Source organism: Cherax quadricarinatus, chromosome 51, assembly GCF_038502225.1.
Source record: "Cherax quadricarinatus isolate ZL_2023a chromosome 51, ASM3850222v1, whole genome shotgun sequence".
In the NCBI taxonomy this organism is placed as follows: Eukaryota; Metazoa; Arthropoda; class Malacostraca; order Decapoda; family Parastacidae; genus Cherax; species Cherax quadricarinatus.
This window is the reverse complement of record NC_091342.1, coordinates 7,936,735-7,958,453: the sequence shown is the minus strand read 5'-3', so window position 1 is coordinate 7,958,453 and position 21,719 is coordinate 7,936,735. Positions and strand designations below refer to the sequence as shown.

Genomic DNA, 21,719 nt, shown 5'->3' with positions numbered 1-21,719 from the left:
CCCGCAGCACACCAGGGCCAGTGGTTAATATTGACGCTATGGCCAGTCAGCGGGGAATATAACATTTTGAACAGCCAGGGAAGGAAAAGAAGGTAGGGCAAGAGAAAGGGGGAAGAGAGATATGTGTAATTAAGTGAGAGAGAAGATGGGGAGATGACGGGAAAGCAAGATGTAATCCACGATGAACCGACTGTATTCAAAGGCGCACCAGTACCATATCTATCGCTGGAGGAGTAAGGTTATGTTGTTTTAAGCTGGGTTAGGTTTGATTTCGTTGAATTAGGTTACGGTGCGTTTCTTACTTTTACACAACATAAAATGATGTTCCTGACGAAACCAACCTAATGGACATTTCTAGGAATAAATTATAGTCAAACTCACACAAGGACCGAATCTCAACAATTATCAAATTATATCATATATTTATTAAAATCATTATAATAATTAACAAAATTACCAATACTGCTTTTATAAAAATGCACAGTATATTATAACGGTAATGAAAAAAAAGATTATATAAGAGAGAGAAAAAGGAGATGTGAGAGAGCAATGAGACAATATATAATAAAGAGAGATTTAATGTTAAATACTATAATTTTACCTTTTTGTTATGAGTTATATATTGAGTGAAGAGAGAGCAATGGGGAGAACATGAATGAATACTCTGAATCATGAAAGTACATTTTAAGGATGAAATGTACGAAATGGAGATTATACAATTTCAACCATATTCTCTCTCATTTCGTGTTGATTTTCGATAAAATGTTGCTATAATTTTGATATAAATGGCCAGTGTGGTGCAGGTAAACAACATTTGAACTTGGCGGTGAAAAAGTTTGTGTACTGTAAGGTGCTGCCGCCTGCTGGTGATATGTGGCGTAACGCGCCGCTCTCCTCATATTTTACCGTTTTTATTGTATCTCTGGCCCTTGCTGGAGATAAAAGCCACCCTGACGCCACAAACGACTATTTAGCTTTCGACTACCGTGCAGTTTGCCGAGTTTTCATGATTATTTTTTTGTAAATTTGGTCAAATATTGACACATCCAACGGTTGAGACCGCAACTCCCAGGATGCATTTCGCTTGATAGTTTTAAACATGGCGGACACCTACAAACTTGGAGACCTAGTTTGGTGAGTTGTATTGGTATTTTGTGGCGTTACTTCGCTATACCTTTGAAAAATGGCGTGGCTGATCTGCCGATAAGGGTTGGATAATGATTTCTGTTTGTCTATTACAGGGCCAAGATGAAGGGTTTCTCTCCGTGGCCGGGTAAGGTGAGTGCTTGACGGGAGTGTGGGTCGCTAAGGTGGCCTCTGTGTCCTCCCCGGTAACACCTCATAGCTCCTCACTGCAGGCTACATGCTTCTCCTGGCCCTACACACACACGCCAGGATTCGTTTCTCGCGTGGAGGAAACATTTGGTGTCCATTAGAGTGGTGTGTGGGAGATGAGTCTTATCTAGGGGGGTACCTTAATGGAAGCATTTAATATTAATTGGTTTTGCTAGGCTCTTCTAGGTTAATTCTAAATGTTTTATCACCTCGGTATGCTTATAATAATCGTGTGTTTAATGCAAACATTGTAGAAATTTAAAACCTATCTGCAACCTTCAGCTCCTAGGTAGTGTGTTTATTTTTCAACACAAAAGAAGTCACGGTTGATTTCTAGGTAGGACTAGACATATGGAGAAGTCTCCTAATATGTGCTACCCCTATCCATCTAGCAGTAAATAGGCACCTGAGTGTTGCATGTGGGTTGCAGCCTAGAGATGACTGGAAGGTTTTCATTAAAAATGAATCGTAGCATTTCTTATTGTTTTCTTGGGCTAATAATCATCCAAGGTTAAATAATTACATAGGTATCTTTCCTGTATATTGAGCATAAAACTTTCTTAAACTCAAATTTGTAATAAACAACTGTCAGTGAATAAACAGAAGAGTAGACGAAGGGTGTCAGACTATTAATTTATGGCTAGTTTACCCTTCTGTTTATTCATGAAGTTTCTTTATTGAGGTGGAACTCAAATGTAAATGTTCAGTATTGCAGTAGACACACAGAGGTGGACTATATTAAACTTAGCATATAGTCCTTGACATATAAGTACAGGAAATTGCTGTGTTTATTATCAGCTTGGTCTCTTGGTATCAGATGCTGTATAGCTCTTGTGGCTTAGCGCTTCTTTTTGATTATAATAATAATAATTGGTGTCAGATGTCATAGGAAGTAGGATGCTTTGGCTATGTAGGTCTGTCGGCTGCAGAAACAACATTATACTTTATCAGAATTTAAAACCTAGCCTCAACTGGGCTGCAAAAGTATAGTAGTGCTTAAAGCTGGCCGCAGATATGAGCAATTGCAAATTTGTGCATGTCTGTATTAGGCAAAGTTCAGAAGGGTTTTCTACACTATATAATTTAGGGACTCAGTTTTCTTTAAAATATAAAAAAAAATTTATTAAAATTGTTAAATTTGATTATTTTTGTACCAAACTAAGGAAATATTTAGCAAAAGCAAAATAAAAATTTAGCAAGCTAAGCTCTTCCCTATTAATATAACAGTAGTAATGTTAACAATAATAATAATAAATCGCTACTGCAGTTGTATTATTTATTTTAAGAAATCATAGATTGAAATTGCCTCATATTCATGTTGCTTTTTTGCAGGATAATGACCAATGCATGTAGTTGTAATTGTAAGGACTCACAATGATAGATTTTGAGTACAGTGAAGTTGGGGCATCAGAGAAGGAAGTGTTTATCCATATCCAGCTAGTTGAGACCCTTTTATAGGTAGAGGATCAAGGTATTTAGAGTGGCCCACACGAAGTCGTATCAGGATCACATCCAATGCCCAGGTGGGGTGCCACACTCATGCACAGGGCTCGACAAAGGATTGCATGGAACCCATCCCCAAGATGGAGTTCTGACTGAGGGAACAAGACTTGAAAGATGTAGGTTAGGTTAGACTGTAATCTGGCTTTAAGATTAGATTAATGACATGCATAAGGTTGTCAAGGGAATTCGATCATTAATTAAATCAACAGTCGTAATCTACTCCAGGCTCCTTCCCCAACCTTTTCAAATGAGTTTATTTCTTCTCCCATTACCTACTATAGTAAATTACAGATACATATACAGTGTAAAATAATTGTATTTACTTTACTATGAACCGTGTTTTATTTGCATTAAATGCTTATACAGTATTTAAACTGGGTAGTAGATTGATTGGCATCAGCTGCCCAGGGAGGCACTGAAGGAATGCCAGTCTTCCTGGGCATATAAGATAGCAGGTAAATCTTAACAACTTCTACTTACTGTACATTCAGTATAGTATACACTCATCTTCAATTTTCCAAGTTCATTACTAAATATCTTAAAGTTTTTATTCACATAATATTTCCTCTGTAATTTAGGAGGCCTGGGCACTATTGACAGTTAACAGATGATTAAAAGAACCTTGATAATAAGTCCCAACCAATCCTCAGAAAATGAGGACATCTGTATTAGGTTTGGCGGTGTGCAAACATCTTGCTCTCACCTGAGCATCAGTGACAAATTTTTCCCATTGTTTCTAGGATGCTTGCCCTAGTCTTATTCTGCCTGCAGGGCACAGTAAAGACTGAGGCACTACTCATCTGCTCTGGTTTTCCTCTCTGCTGGGGCTTAGGCAAGGGGTCCACCTGACCTGATTGAAAACAGTTCACATTTCTGCTTGAAAGGAGAAATTCCTTTTACTTTTCCTTTCTTTTCCTTTTATTGATCATCTTTGGGTAAAACCTCTTCATGGGAGAACGGACACTGAACTGGAGGACTGAGTTGTTTGTTTCACATGTCTGCTTCTTATAATAATTGTATCTTTATTTTTACAAGTACATGTACAAGGTATACAGGCCTAGCTGACATCAATGACAAACTACTATATAGAAAGCTGCTTGTTATGCTGAGCATTTCAGGCAAATTAGGTCAGTTTTGTCCCAGGATGCGACCCACACCAGTCGACTTAACACCCAGGTACCCATTTTACTGATGGGGAACGTAGACAACTGGTGTAAGGTAACACGCCCAATGTTTCTGCCCTCACCGTGTGAGGCGAGAGCTTTAGCCACCAGGCCATGGATGTTATATTTTGCTGGACACAAGTGGAGACAGTTTGTGCATACAAATGTTAAATGTACTGTACTGTCTATGAAATTGGGTTGTTGTCATTCTGTAAAAGAAGACTATTTGGGTTAGTAGCCTCAGAGTTAGTAACTCAGGATAACCCAAGAAAGCTAAGTAGTGTCACTTATTTCCATTGGGATTCTTTAAGGTCCTTCCTTTGGATGTGATCCACAACAGATGACTAACTCTCCTGTACAGTATTTACCACTAGGTAGTGGGCTGTGGGTGTTAGGAGTCTTGTTTGTTTGTTCTTCTTGCCTTGTCTAGGGTTGTGAGCTGAATACACCACCTCTGTAGAGTGTGAGCTTAAGAATTTTTAGAAATGCCCACTCATCATCACTCTCTGATCAGTGTTTGGTGAGTATGTATGTACCTATATATATATATATATATATATATATATATATATATACACACACACATATATATATATATATACATATGTTGTGCCGAATATGTAAAACTGGTCAATTAGCAAGAACTCATTTAAAATTAAGTCCTTTCTAAAATTTTCTCTTATACGTTTAAAGATATATTTTTTCCATTAATGTTAATGTAAAAATTTATAATTTTGCACCAAAAGAATCTTATAAAACTTACCTAACCTTATTATAACAAGTGCAATTTATTTTAGCCTAACCCAACTAAATATATTTTAAATACGTTTACAGTAATTTAATACTAAAGAAACACAATGAAATATATTTTTTTCGTTAGGTTCAGAATGATTTTTGCGAAATTATTGCATACACAAATTTTCGCTTGTCTTATATGGCAAGATGAGCGTTGCTATTTAACCCAAAATTGCAAGATCTGCCTATTCGGCACGTGTGTGTGTGTGTGTGTGTGTGTGTGTGTGTGTGTGTGTGTGTGTGTGTGTATGTATGTATGTATGTACTATGTATGTATGCATGCATGCATGCATGTATGCATGCTAAGAAATTAGAGCAAGTGCAAAGGTTTGTGACAAGGTTAGTTCCAGAGCTAAGGGGAATGTCCTACGAAGAAAGGTTAAGGGAAATCGGCCTGACGACACTGGAGGACAAGAGGGTTAGGGAAGACATGAAAACAACATAGAACATACTGTGTGGAATAGACAAGGTGGACAGTGACAAGATGTTCCAGAGAGGGGACACAGAAACAAGGGGTCACTCTTGGAAGTTGAAGACTCAGATGAGTCACAGGGATGTTAGGAAGTATTTCTTCAGTCATAGAGTGGTCAGGAAGTGGAGCAGTCTGGTGAGTGATGTAGTGGAGGCAGGAATCATACATATTTTTAAGACATGGTATGATAAAGCTCATGGAGCAGGGAGAGAGAGGACCTAGTAGCGTTCAGTGAAGAGGTGGGGCCAGGAGCCGAGTCTCGACCCCTGCAACTACAATTAGGTGAGCACGCACGCACATACGCACACACATGCACACACGCACACATACGCATACATACGCATACATACGAGCACACATACGCACACATACGCACGCACATACGTACACATACATACGCACACACATACGCACACACATGCACACGTGCACACATACGCTCACACATATGCGCACACATACGTGCACACATAGGCACACACATACTTGCACACACACAGGCACACACATAGGCACACACACAGGCACACACACAGGCACACACATAGGCACACGCACACATACACACGCACACACATACACACGCACACACACATGCACACACATGCACATACGCACACATGTGCACACATACGCACACATGTGCACACATATGCGCGTGCACACACACACACACACAGAGAGTGAGGGAGTGGTACCTTGACTTGCAAGTTTAATTCGTTCTGTGACCAAGCTCGTAACTCAATTTACTTATATATCAAATAAATTTTCCTCGGTGAAATAATTGAAATGCCATTAATCCGTTCTAGCCACCAAAAAACGCCCCAGGGGCAGGAGAAAATACTTCAGCATAACGCTACTATCAACTCTACGGCTTATTTATCTGTCAGAATTCATCTAATATGACATAAACACTATAAGTAACATAGAAACATAATATATACTCTAAAATGAATTAAATAGGCCATAATATGGCGAGTGTCCAGGACCAGTCCGAGCATATAAAATTATTACTGCTCCTTCCTATAACGTGTTCTTTGGTCCTGGGTAAGAGAAAAATGGAGTTTTTGAGAGGCTAACTGCGCTAGATCACTAGTGCAGCGATATACAGTGGAACCTGCATTTTCATTTTTAATCTGTTCCAGTGTCAGACGAAAACCAAATTCGATGAAAACTGAGGCAATATTTCCCATAAGAAATACAGTGGAACCTCAAATATCGAACTTAATCCGTTCCAAGAGCTAGTTCTAAATTCAAAAAGTCTGAAAATCAAAGCAATATTTCCCATAAGAAATAATGGAAATACAATTAATCCGTTCCAGAAACCCAAAAATATTCACAAAAAAATACATTTTATAGAGATTAATTACAGTATTACATACACACAACAAATACTATAGTGTTCAATTATGTATATAAATATAAAATAAAATTTTTACTTACCTTTATTGATGATGGCATCTGGAAGATAGGGAGGAGGAGAGAGGTAGTTGGGGTTAGTGTTTGAAAGGAGAATCCCCCTCCATGAGGACTTCAGGTAAAGCCCCCTCTGGGGTTACTTCCCTTCTCTGTCTTTTAATGCCACTAAGACCAGCTTGAGAGTCACTGGACCCCTGTCTCACAAAATAACAGTCTACAGTCCTCTGTTTCTGGTGCCTCTTTAACATTTCCCTAAAATGGGACATGGTTCTGTCACTGAACTGGTTCCAGGAGTTTTCTGTACCAGATCGGCATGCAACTTCCTTGCCTTTTCGCAAATAATCGTCTCGGAAACACTATCACCTGCCATCTCTTTATCCTTGATCCACACCAGCAACAACTTCTCAACCTTTCCAACTATTTGTGGTCTTTTTTTGGTTAGCATATTAACACCTTTTGCAACATCAGCTTCCTTGATTTGTTCTTTCTTTGCCAGGATAGAACCGATGGTCGACTTGTTTTTCCCATACATCCTGGCAAGCTCAGCAAGTCTCACACCACTCTCATACTTCTGTATTATTTCCTTCTTCACATCTATGGCGTTTCTCACTTTCTTTACCACAGGGATACCACTAGCAAGTTTCTTTGGGCCCATGGTAGCTTATTTCACAGTCCCACAAGCACTAAACACAATGAAATAATCATAAAATGTTTGAATGAGAGCGCAGGTTAGTGTTCACTCAAGCATCAACAAAGCCAGACTGGCTCACGGGGCCTGCACGGGGATGCGGACAGAGCGGGCTGGCGGACAGGTCCGGTACCCATCGGCCCGAAAATAGGGGCGCGTTCAATAATAGGGACAAAGTTGGTTCGAAAAAGGGTTTTATTTTTGAAATGTTCGATAAGTGATACGTTCGAAATTTGAGGTTCCACTGTCATGTAAATCCAGTTAATCGTTCCAGACACCCCAAAGTATTGACAAAAAATATATTTTATAGAAAATAAATATAGCTTTACATATAGAAAACAGTGTTAAATATAAATGACTAATTTTAATGATAAATGAACATTTAACATCACACTTACCTTTAATTACCTTGAATTCATCAACGAATTCTTTGGCTGCACGTTTGTTCAAACACGCAGCCTCGCCATACCTGAACACACTGTGTATGTCAGATCGCTTCTTGAATTCTTCGAACCAGCCTCTGCTGGCCTTAAATTCACTAACAGCAGCACTCGTTCCAGACATTTTCTTGACAAGATCTGCATGCAGCTGCCTTGTCTTTTTGCAAATTATTGCCTCCACAGCACTCTCCTGCTAGCTGTTTTTTGTTGATCCACACCAACAACAGCTTCTCAACATCTTCGACTGTTTGTGATCTGTTTTGTTAGCACACTCGCCCCTTTCGCAATATCGGCTTCCTTGATTTCTTTTTTCTTCGCCAGGATGAAACTGATTGTTGATGAGGACTTCCCATACATTCTGGCGAGATCAACCACATGTGCAGCACTCATACTTTTCAACAAGTTCTTTCTTGAATTCTATCATGTTTCTTACCTTTATCAAAGGACCGGCACTCGGAACTTTCTTTGGCCCAAAGGTGGCTTATTTAGCAGTCACACACAATAAACAAGCACAAAAAACAATAGATTATTATGAAATGTTTCATATGAATGCACAGGGTAATGTTCACTCACTGAGAAACAACGCCACACTGGCTCAGAATGCATGCGTGGGAGGCTTTGTGTGCGTGCGGCAGGTGGACACGTTTGGTACAGCAGATGAAATCCAAGGTGAGGAACGAAAACGAAGACAATATTTTGACGAAAAAAGTCCTCAATACCCGAAATCGACAAAAACGGGGGCAGACGAAAACTGAGATTCCACTGTATGAATATCTTGGAAGTAAGTTATTGACTTATTTCATGAAGCCCACCATTTATTATTGAAGTAAATGCAATAATATTGACAGGAATCATAAAAAAATGATTGTTCTACATTTGGCTTGTGGAATATTGGAAACACAGTATTCCAAATATTTTGGGATTTGTGTGGGAGTAAAGGGCAAGATATTTGGCAAATGTCAGAACCTTAGCAACTTTATTTTTTTGTAGAATAACTGAAGATAATTACGTACATGATTACCTCCAGTGAGAACATCACACTAGCATTGTTTTATAAGTACCAAGTCCCAAAACCACCTTTTGTTGTGCTATTTAGGCCAGAGTTCTTGCCAAATGTCATTTCCAGGATTTTTTTTTTTTTCAGTAAATTTTTTTTTTCGCTTGTAACTCGGTTTTCGGCTCACAACTCAAAGCAAAAAATCGACCGAACGGCAGCTCGTAACTCGGAAAACTCATAAGTTGGGGCACTCATAAGTCAAGGTACCACTGTATATATATATATTTATTTATTTTTTTTTTCAACAAGTCGCTTAAATATTTTTGATTATCCGCTATTGATAAGTGATGATGCGCCCGTGTTTGGATAGAATCTGAGTTCCATCTTTCTGCTTCCAACTGTATTGAGTGTCTTGAATAAGGGTTGTCCCAGACATGATTGGAGGGAAGGAGTTGCAGGAGGTTCTAAGTGATAAAGACTTGAGCATCCAACAGACATGTGAGTATGGTGGATCAAAGTGAATTGAGGATTGTTTTTTCAAAGGCACAGTTTATTTCCACATAATACATATTTATACAGCAATGGGTGACACTTGATTACATGCAGAAAGCCTGTGGCTATGCAGAGCATTTGGGATTAGGTGTGCTGTAATAAACACTTGGGCAACAAGTTTTGTTGTGCAATGTCTTTTACCTTCTGATATGCATATATTGTACCAGGTCCTTGTATTCATTTATTGTGCTGCTGGAATGTGAGTGAGGTAACATGAAGGGATTCTGAGGAACTTGAGCCTTGGTGGTGGGAAGTATAATGCTTTGTGTGAGTTACACTTCTGTTTTAAATATTGTAATAGCTGGGTACTGAATATATCTTATGTAAGGCCCTTGCTGCTGTCATTCTTCTGTGTTTATTGGGCATATGGTGCCAATGCTGTTCAGGTTGTGTGTTTTTGGAGGACAGGTTTGGTTTGATGGTAATACCAGGTCTGATTTGATTTTGAGATATATACTTCTGTGGTACATTTTATTTGGCCTCTTCGCACACTCTCCTATTTCCTTTATAGTTTTCGGTTACACTATTGAGGTTGAATTTGAGCAGCCACTTTCTGACCATTTTTGTAGCCAGTCCAAGTTGTTTTGTAACTTTTGTCTGTTTTCATATGTTAATTTAATTCTCACTTAATGTTAACATGTACATGTTTTGTATGTTATGCAATTTATTGTGAAATTAATTCTCATCATTTTAGAATAAGTGCTCAGTTTATTTTTTTCTTTTTTTTTTGTAGGTCATACCTGCAAGGGATAATGTTAAGAAGCCTAGCAAGAAACACTGCCATTTTATATACTTCTTTGGCAGTGAAAACTAGTAAGTGTTGTTATAACAGTACTTTATTTGTCCATGCATAGTAAAAAGAAATTACCAATGCCTGCAATCTTGTTAAAGTTAATAAAGGAGATGCAGTCCATTTACCCTTATCCTATACATCAGCTGTCATTACTCAGAAATTACTGTATATCTGCTCTCACCCTGACTTACGAATGCTTGGCTACTAATATTGAAGTACCATTTGCTGCTTGTAATATTTAGTGCCTTTTATTTAATGTTAACTCTTTGACTGTTTTGGTCGTATATATACGTCTTACGAGCCACCGTTTTTGACGTATATATACTCGTAAATTCTAGCGGCTTCAAATCAAGCAGGAGAAAGCTGGTAGGCCCACATGTGAGAGAATGGGTCTGTGTGATCAGTGTGCACCATATAAAAAAAATTCTGCATCACGCAGTGCATAATGAGAAAAAAAAACTCCGACCATTTTTTTTTTTGTAATTAAAATGCCGACTTAGTGGTCTATTTTCGTATAGTATTTATGGTTGTATTCTCATTTTCTTGGTCTCATTTGATAGAATGGAAAACATATAGAAATAAAGGTGATTTTGATTGGTTTTATTATGAAAAGAACCTTAAAATAGAGCTCAAAGTAGGGGAAATGTTTGATTTTTGCCGATGTTCAAAAGTAAAGAAATGATGTCATTTTCCAATAAATGTCCAGGTGGCCATTCTGATATGCAATCATGAATGAGTTGACATTATTTATACAATTATTACAATATTGCAATAGTCTGCATAACAGTAAATCTATTTTTTGTTTGAATAAAAATTCAAAATAGAAAGCAAGAGCAATATCAGAGGGGCCTGGAGACGTGACTGATGAACAAAGAAAATGTTATTTTAGAGTCAGGAATACCTGCATTGTTCATTCTGGACCCTATTTTGAAAATGTCTCATTTTTTAATTTTCATGAAATTGGCCAAATTGCAAATTTCTGACCACGTTATTGGGCAGTTGAAATCAGTAAATGGGCAGTTTCTTGTACTCAGTCGATAGAAAAAAAGGAGTTCTAAAGAAATAGCTATGAGTTTGGTCAACTGGAACAATGGAATTAACTGAAAATAGGGCTCCGAGTGGGCGAAATCGCCGACTCGTAAATGTCACCGAGGTCGCTAACTTCACGAGAGTGTAATTCCTTCAGTTTTCCATCAAATTTAGTTCTTTTGGTGTCATTACAACCGGGAAGAGATTCTCTATCATTTCATAATTTCTTTTTGGGGGGGGGGGGATTTTGCGACACCAGGAGACACCTCAGGATTTGGGGCTGCGACAGTCAAGGAGTTAAATAACTAATTTGAGCAATTGTACTATTGTAAAAATTTCAGTCTTGTATAATGCTGTATATTCTTTTTGAATTTTATTTATCCTGTTAGGGGGAACATCTAGATGTACTGTTTTGTAAGAAGCTCTGGGGGATTGTACACTTGGGTGTGAATAGGTGCATAAAATATTCAGATTTTACATTTTATCATCCCCCATTACCATGTTTTCTGAGGAAAAAAAAAAAAGGAATATAAATGTGTACCCAAATGCTTATAAATCTCCTGAGAGTTTGGCAAACCATTGGCATGAGATCACACAGTGTACTGTTTTTCCCTTGTTGATTCCCTTATCCATGTAGATTTAATTAGTCAGTTCATTCATGCTTCTCACACATTGGGAAGAGTTGAGAGATTTTTGTGTTAACATTGTAATATGATGACTAAATTTGTCTTCCAGGTAAGATAATTGAAAGAATTAATCAGTAACAATTTGTATTAGTTGCTCATACATAAACAAGACATTTAGAATAAGGTAAATATTATTAAAAGTACAGGCATCCTTTTCTGTGTGGTGTGCGTGTTCTTGGCCCTTGTCAGGTTTACAAAGCTGTCAGGCCATGAACGTAAAATTTTGCATAAGATTTTCCTACACATTTGAGAGCCTCCCTGACTGCATACCATACTGCAAATATATATTGGTCATATGAAATTATAAATGCAAGTGAGACAGCACAGCAAATTCATGTAAAAAGAACCCTCACAAAGCGAGGGGGGAAGCTTGTACTATAAAATTTTACATGGCTAGTGAAGTTATCAAGTATTTTTTTTTATCCTTCTAGTGCATGGATTGAATCTGCCAACATGAAGCCATATTTCCAGTACAAAGGGCGTCTAATGAATGCCAACAAAACTTCAACATTTAAAGAGGCTGTTGATTGCATTGAAAAATATATTGGAGAAAATAATATTTTGGTAAGTACTTCAGTATTGATGCTTTTGTGCTAGTGATTTAATCTTCTATTATTATTATTATTATTATTATTATTATTATTTTTTTTTTTTTTTTTGTTCATTCATGTATGCTCCTTCTCACAGACTGTATGAGTTATGGTTTGGTTAAAATGCTATGAAATGCAAGCTTTAGTTATGAATGGATTATTAAACAAAAAATTGGATGACATTTTCTTCAGCAAGCACTTGTTAGTAACATTTTTTCACCATTGTAGCTAAGTTGCACATGAACATCAAGAAGTCATGACTCAATAGAGACTGTTTACCTACAAAAATGATGCTTTTAGAGAGAGTAAGGAAAAGGGTGAACAAGAGAATAAAAGGGTAGGTGGGTGTGTCAGTACGAAAGTAAGTGGGAGCTCTGTTAGGAGAATAAAGGTACTGAAGAAGTGAGGGATGTTCTGAAGGAAGCTTTGTTTGTGCTCACCTATGTGTAGTTGAAGGGTTAAGTCACAGCTTCAGGCCCTGCCTCTTCACTGGTCACTAGGTTCACTCTCTCTCCGGGCTCCAAGAGCCTTGTTGTACCTCTTCTTAAAGCTATATATGGATTCTGCCTCTACTACTGCACTTTCCAGATTGTTCCACTCCCTGACAACCCTAAGGCTGAAAAAATACTTTCTAACATCCCTATGACTCATCTGAGTTTTCAGTATCCAGTTGTGCCCTCTTATTACTGTATCCCATCTCTGTTCACCTTGTCAGTTCCTCTCACTATCTATCCCTCCTATTTTCCATTGTCATCAGGTTAAGTTCCCATACCCTCTTTACATAGGACGTACCTTTTAGCTACAGGACTCTGTGCTTTCTCTAATTTCTTGATATACCTGACCAGGTATGGGTTCTATACTTGATTCAGATAAGCTGTGAGTGGTAAATTATGGCCTAGATATGAGAGAATGGGTCTGTGGTGAGTGTACACCATATAAAAAAAAATATCCTGTCCCACGCAGTGCATGACTGGGAAAAAAACTGTGACCCTGTGTATGGTTTAAAGTGATGAGTTTGTGGTGTATTTTCGAATAGTTTTTATGGTTTTATTCTCAGTTTCTTGATTTCATTTGATAGAATGGAAAATATATTACAAATATGGAGACGATTTTGATTGGTTTTAGGACTGGAAATAGCTTGAAATTGAGCTCAAAGTAGTGGGTATATTCGATTTTTGCCAATATTCCAGATTACACAAATCACGTCACACGTCCAATATGTGTCCAACTGGTCAGTCTAATACGCGTTCGCAAATGCGCTGACGTTATTCATACAATTATTACAATATTGAAGTAGTCTGCATAACAGTAAATCTATTGTTTTTTTGTGTGAATAAAAATTTAAAATGGAAACCATGTGTAATATAGGAGAGGCCTGGGGATGCAACTAATGAACAGAGGAAATATTTTATTGCCAGAAACATTTGCATTGTTTATTCTGGACACTATTTTTAAATTGCTTTTTTTTTTTTAATTTTGTGTGAAATTGGCCAAATTACTGATTTCTAATTACTTTATTGGGTAGCTGAAATAGTTAAATGGGCTGTTTCTTCTTCCCGGTCAATAGAATGGAAGACATATTAGTGAAATATATAAGAGTTTGGTTGACTGGAATAATGGAATTGGCCTAAAATAGGACCCAAAGTGGGGAAAATTGCCTGTGCATAAATATTGCCAAGACCTCAAACTTTGTGAAAGCGTAATTCCATAAGTTTTCCATCAAATTTCACACTTTTGGTGTCATTACCTTTGGAAAATAATTCTCTATTGTTTCCTAAGATATTTTTTGGAGGGGGGATATTCTTGAACCCTGTGGACAAGTTTCAGATCGGGAGTCTGGACTCTCAAAGGGTTAAACCATGCACATGGCCAGAGTTCAATCATTCAACAATCGGTACTACCCTGTAGAGTGCACAGAAATTGGTAATTTGTCTAGTTTTACACAAAAGGCCTCTCCTATATTACACATGCTCTCCATCTTGAATTCATCATTAAAAAAATATAAAGGTTTTACCTTATTTCTTCGATAATAAAATACATATAGGAATAATTGGTCATGGTTCAGTGTATCCCAATAATTGAAGGAGACCTAGAAAAAACAATTGAACAGACTAGGGGTGAAGGGGATTCAGGAAAATCTTCAAAAATCAAATATTTCCGCTACTTTGAGCTTGATTTCTAGCTGCTTCTGGTCTGGAACCAACCAAAGTCATCCCTGTTTCAGTAGTATATTTCATTCTATCAAATGATACCAGGAAGCAGTCAGTAGAACCACAGAAAAACACCTCAAAATCACTGTAAAGAACAAAGACACCATACTAACTGGAACAGTATGCAAATATCCCACACATACGAGAGGCAAGTGTGACTGTAAATGGTCCAAGTCGGACCAAAACATCATTGTAAGCTCCTCCTCTCCTGTGTGTGGGTTATTTGCATATCTAAAGTCACTATTTTAAACCAAACACAAAATCTGAGGATTGCTTTTTCCATCATGTACCACATGGGGCAGGATTTTGTTTTTTTATTGGTCAACCCATTCTCTCATATCTAGGTCAGAATTTACCACTCGCAGCTCATCTGTGGGAGCTGAGCTCAAAATGCAGATCTTCATGAGCAACACTGGCAGTAAAAACATAGAGCTGTCTTATGAAACAGTGAACAGGTTAAACTGTTAATGATGTAGATCTGCTGTCACACAGTAAAATGCGATGTATGCAGTAGATGTAACTTGTGGTAATATTTTTCACTGGCACATTTTGAATGTAGTGAGATATATTTTGTGGTTGACAAGTGTCAAGGGTCCCCATTGCTAAAAAAAAAACATTCAGTAAAAAAAAAAAAAATTGCACAAGTTTTGCATGCCTCGCCAAGCTGTTGCCCTTCTTTCACGTTATTCACAATAAGGGGCAAATGAACAGTTTTAGGTGAGGAAGAAGAAAAAAGCTATTCTAGTTGCTCAAGAGTATTTTGAAGGATATTCAAAATGGGGTACATACTATATTTGGATCAGCTAAGCATTACTAATTTAAGCTCAAATACATTTTAAATTAATTGGGAATCTGTAAAACAAAAAAGTAGAAAAATAATTTTTGTAATAAAATAAAAAAAAACATAATATGCATAATTTCCATGGTAGTCATATAGTCATTTCTTCATGCAAATTTTATTGAAAGTAAATAATAGTATTCAGATTTTATTTTGAAAGCTTCAGGGAAATAGACCAAAAAATAACACATTTCATTGTGGCAACTTCAACATCTCTTTCGCAGTTTTATGCATCTTATTCAACTTCAACATCTCTTTCGCAGTTTTATGCATCTTATTCAACTTCAACATCTCTTTCGCAGTTTTATGCATCTTATTCAACTTCGACATCTCTTTTCCAGTCTTATTCAAATTGTTCAATTGAAGTGTAACTTGATACAGCACACCAAATTGATAGGATGTTGAGAGGCTCTTTGTCATAAAAAAATTTAATAAAAAAGCACAAATTTTATATACAATTAAAAAAATAAAGTACAAATGTAAGAGAGAATGGAGGAAATGCAGTATCATAAAGAATAATGATTAACGCATAATAAGTAGTTAATGAAAATGATCACGATGGGGCAGTATCATGAATTCTGTGGAGTGAGTCATGGTATGTCTGCCTCTGCCAGTGTGCTGTTTTTTACTTTTGTATTGTTCCTACTTATTAACATCCAAAAATGAAAGGAAAAATCAAAAGAAATGTACATAAAATGTAGCGTTTGTAGTCTTAGCTATCATAACTATTGTCATAATTGACCAGAAAATTACTTAGGAGAAGTCTAATTTAATAACAACGACAATGTTATATTGTCATCATTTAAGACTAATTTCTGTTTACACTTCCCAAGATTTTTTTTTTTTTTTTTTTTTTTTTCCAATAATTTTGATTTTTGATATTAGGGTCCCTTATATTTACCAACCCATCCATTGCTTAGTTTTTAACCCTTTCAGGGTCGAGAGGCCCTCTCCTAAACTTGTTCTCAGGGTCTAAAATTTTTCAGGAAAAAAAAAAATTATTTTTTCTTATGAATCTATGACACTTTTCCCAATCATAATGACACCAAAAGTATGAAATTTGATGGAAAACTTACAGAATTATGCTCTCGCGAAGTTAGCGATCTTGACAGTGTTTATGCATCGGCGATTTCGCCCACTTTGAGCCCTATTTTCGGACAATTCTGGTGTACTAGGCGACAAAAATCATAACTATTTCACTAGAACTTCATTTTGTCTATCGAATGAGAACAAGAAACCACCCATTTACCGATTTCAACTATCCAGTAAAATGGTCAGAAATTAGCAATTTTGCCAATTTCACACAAATTTCAGAAGATGTCAATTTCCAAATAGGGTCCAGAATAAACAAGACAGACATTCCTGGCACTAAAATAACATTTCCTCTGTTCTTTAGTCACGTCCCCAGGCCCCTCTTACATTTCTTTTGCTTTCCACTTTGAATTTTTATTCTCACAAAAAATAGAAGATTTACTGTTATGCAGACTACTGCATTAGTGTAGAAATGGTATAAATAATATCAGCACACTTGTGAAAGAATATTAGACTCGCCAGTTGATGTGTATTGGACGCGTGGCGTGATTTGTTTACTTTTGAACTTTGGCAAAAATCGAACGTTTCTGCTACTTTGAGCTGAATTTCAAGGTACTTATCATTGTGAGACCAGTCAAAGTCATCTCAATTTCAGTAATATGTCTTCCATTCTATAAAATGAGACCAGGAAAACTAGAATACAACCATAAATACCATACGAAAATACAGTGCAAAGTCTCTGTTTTAAACCAAAAACATGGTCCAAGTTTTTTTTTTTCTCATTACGTACTGTGCTGCAGGATTTTTTTTATACTGTGCACACTGACCACATAGACCCATTCTTTCATATGTAGGCCTACCAGCTTTTTCTCGCTAGATTTGAAGGCGCTAGAATTTAGGCGTGCTAGTATGTCAATAATCCTGGTGCGTACACCATACTAGTACATCGGAAACCTCGAAAAGGTTAATCTTTACACCGTCATATCCCCCATCATGTAAAGTGCTGACACTGGTGTGATTTAAAAAAAAAACTGAAATGGTAGAGAATCTTTTTCTGAAAGTAATGATACCAGAAATGCAAAATTTGATTGAAAACTTATGGAATTACACAGGCATGAAGTTGGAGGTTGGGAGCACTTTATGCTATTTCACTTGTGTGCCTTCCCTTCTATCAGTTGAATATACAAAACTACTCATTCAACTATCAGAGCTACCTTATAAAGCACCCATAAATCAGTAATTTGGCCAATTTTACACAAAATCAACAAATTTCAGTTTAAAAAGTAACGAAAATAAACACTGTAGGCATTCTTGCAAGTAATCCAACATTTCCTCTGTTCACTAATCACATCCCTGGGCCTCTCCAATATAACACTTTCCCTCCTTTTTGAATCCATCATCATAACAGAAAAATTAAGATTTATCCATTTTCTCTGCCAATAATGATTGGTAATGGTTTAGACCATCAAATAACTGAAACAGACCTAGCAAAAACAGAAAACAGGCCTGGGGGAGCCCCCTACTCTTCCTCAGGAAAATTGCCAAAAATCAAATATTTCCACTACATGGATGCCACTTCTGGTCTGAAACTGACTAAAATCATCTCCATTTCACTAGTAGGTCTTCCAGTCTGTCATTCATCACCAAGGAACACCTCAAAGTCGCTACTTTAACCCAAGCACGAGGTTAGAGGTTCACTGTTCCCATTATGCACTTAATCAGCTGGATTTTGTTTCTGTAGTGTGCACACCCATTACCCAGACCCATTCTCTCATGTCTAGGTCAAAATTTACCAATCATAGTATATTTGAGGGCACTATGATTAACCCTTTGACTGTTGCATGCCCCTTTCTGAAACTGTCATTCTATGTCGCAAAATTTTTGGGGAAAAAAAAAAATTGTTCACACGAAATGATAGAGAATCTTTTCCTGATGGTAATGACACCAAAAGTACGAAATTTGGTTGAAAACTCACGGAATTACGCTCCTGCGAAGTTAGCGGTCTCGGCGACATATACGCATCGACAATTTCGCTGACTTTGAGCCCTGTTTTTGGCCAATTCCGTTGTTTCAGTTGACCAAACTCATAGCTATTTCTTTAGACCTCCATTTTTTTCTATCAGTTGAGTACAAGAAACTGCCCATTTACTGATTTGAACTACCCAATAAAGTGGTCAGAAATTGGCAATTTGGCCAATTTCACACAAATTAAAAAAGATGCCAATTTCAAAATAGGGTCCAGAATAAACAATGTAGACATTCTTGGCACTAAAATAACATATCCTCTGTTCATTAGTCATGTCTCTAGGCCCCTCTTATATTACTATTGCTTTCTATTTTGATTTTTTATTTATACAAAAAATACAAAATTCAATGTTATACAGACTACTGCATTATTGTAAAAATCATGTAAATAATATCAGTGCACAAGTGAAAGAATATTAGACTCCCCAGTTGATGTGTATTGGACATGTGGTGTGATTTGCTTACTCTTGAACATAGGTAAAAATCGAACATTAGTTTCATCGTGAAACTAATCAAAATCATCTCTATTTCTGCAATATGTTTTCCATTTTATCACGCGAGACCATGAAAACGAGAATACAACAGTGATAAATACTATATGAAAATACACCTCAAAGTCGGCATTGTAATTTAAAAAAACGTTTTTTTTTTTCTCATTATGCACTGTGTGCTGCAGGATATTTTTTATGTGGTGCACACTGACCACACAGACCCATTCTCTGACATGTGGGCCTACCAGCTTTCTCCTGCTTGACTTGAAGCCGCTAGAATTATTGAGTATATATACGTGAGCAAAGTAACATTTATGAAGGGATTCAGGGAAGCCGGCACGCCGGACTTGAGTCCTGGAGATGGGAAGTACAGTGCCTGCACTCTGAAGGAGGGGTGTTAATGTTGCAGTTTAAAAACTGTAGTGTAAAGCACCCTTCTGACAAGACAGTGATGGAGTGAATGATGGTGAAAGTTTTTCTTTTTCGGGCCACTCTGCCTTGGTGGGAATCGGCCAGTGTGTTAATAAAAAACAAAATATATGTCTGAAACACTGGCTCGTAAGACGTATATAAACGACCAAAACAGTCAAAGGGTTAAGACTTGAATCTATGTAAGTAACACTGGCCACAGTGACATAAAGTTATGTGAGAAACAGTGAAAGGGTTAAATCACTTACACATATGGGAAAAGTTAGTCTCTCAACTGCACTCATTTCAAAGTTGGGGTGAGGGGGGAGAAGTACCTTGATACTGGTGTAAGACTCTTGATCCAATGATTTTAACCTTCCCCCCCATTATTTGGATGAATCATAATTACCTCCTATTCCCTAGGTACTATTGCAGGACTAGAAATATTAAGACAAACATAGGAAAGTAAAGATGGTAACTTAATAGATAGTTGTTCACAAAATATTTTACTAAAAAATTCGAATATGCAGCTGTAGTTTAGTGTACTTGCACACACAGAAAAGAAATATTTGCTAAGGAATGGGAGAAGAAACTGAACAACTACCTGCTGTAGGTACCTGATCAGCCAGATGGTAATAACTGTGTAGGCCTATGGATCACTAGCAACAGGAATCTGGCATATCAGAAGTCTAGTATGCCAGAAGTCTGGCCTCAGGTTGGGACATAGAGGGTAAAACCCTCAAAAGGAGTTGCAGATATAGTATACAAGAGAAGCTAGTGTGTACTGAAACCACAGCAGAAAAGTAATTTTGCACAAACACTCTTGAATAAATGTGTATTCAGGCTCCCAGACATGTAGAGTACACAGTGGTCAGTAGAGTAGAGGGACTTGCTCAAAGGCTTCCACATTGCCTGGGATTTAGGGATTGTTTAATTTTTTGTTTGTATAGTAGTGAAATATTTACAATAAGTTATTTATGATGCTTTTCAGTTTTTTAAGGGTAGTCCTAGTTCTAATTCTCATGTCAGTGTAAGCAAGTGGCTGCTATTTTACTGCATTATATGATACTCAAACAAAATGTAGAAGTCTTCAGCAAGAATGTTGCCTGTTTTTAGTGTTACTTAAAATTGCAGCATAATTTATATTGTAATTAGATTTTTTTTTTTAAATTTCTGTGTTAGTGATTACTATTAAATAATTAGTAAACCAATAAATTTAATTATTTTTGTGACTAAGGCATAGACAAGTTTGGCACTGTTTCTCCACCTGTCACTTGTCTCAAGTTTGCCAAGGCTGCTTTGCGACTGAAGTGTAGGTGCTCTGAGATTCCCACAACATAGATTTCCAATATCAGAGTAACTTTATAGGTTAATATTTCTTACTTTCTATTATCTTTAGTATTTATAGGATTCATTTGGTGAACTGACATACATAGGCCTTTTCCTAGTGTCATTTTTCAGATTCTTAAGCTTAAGAAAAATATGATAGCTCCTCCAGCTCTGAGGAAAAGCAAATTATCATAATTATAGATATATAAGTAAATAGTGGTGTTATGTAAAGTTAGGAAAATTTGAAATTGAAACCATTATGTCTTTTGGCGTGGTTGGAGGGGATATTTATTAGGCATTTAATTGAAAAGCTGCATTGTGCATACAAACAGAAAATAAAGTAATATGATGTATGTTCTCTTTGGACATAAAGGTACCAGAGATGAAAGGGAGCACCAATGATACAAATCATTCAGAAAAGAGCACCACTCCATCCAAAGAAAGAAAAATTAAGGTAGGCCTCTCATATTGAATCATGGCATTCTTGCATAACAGCATTATTTTCACTTCGTTAACAGTTTTGCTTGTGGCCCTGTATGTGTGTTTTTCTATTTTTGTTTTATGTTAGAGTGAGGTAACAAGTGAGTTGAATTACAAGATGGGAGGAAACTAAGCACCAGGTGTGAGATGAGGCAGCAGGGGTAGGATAAAATGAATAATGTGGGTTTAAACAGCAAGTGTGGAAGGAGGTAGCAGATGTGATCTTAAACAGTATGTGTTATGTGATGCAGCAATTAGAGGTGGATTGGCAGGTGTGGCTTCATGTAGAAGGTGGTATGAGCTGGCCAGCATTCATTTTCATACAAAAAGTGTGTACAGAGTCTGTGTGTGTGCATAGGCATGTGTGTGTGCATAGGCATGTGTGTGTGCATGTGTATATAGTATATGGACATAAATACATGCAGTACCTGCTACATAGATAAC

General features: G+C 37.0%; 1 protein-coding gene across 1 annotated transcript; it reads left to right on the top strand.

The window, feature by feature from the left end:
* Positions 1-605: 605 nt before the first annotated feature.
* LOC128694703 (cytokine-like nuclear factor N-PAC) lies at positions 606-21,249 on the top strand (the record flags this gene model as incomplete). The annotated part of the gene is given in 5 exon segments (XM_070095790.1): positions 606-1,134; positions 1,242-1,278; positions 10,098-10,177; positions 12,304-12,436; positions 21,169-21,249. Coding segments are annotated over 5 exon segments (366 nt in total), but the record flags the coding sequence as incomplete, so codon positions are not given.
* Between the last annotated feature and the right edge of the window lie 470 nt (positions 21,250-21,719).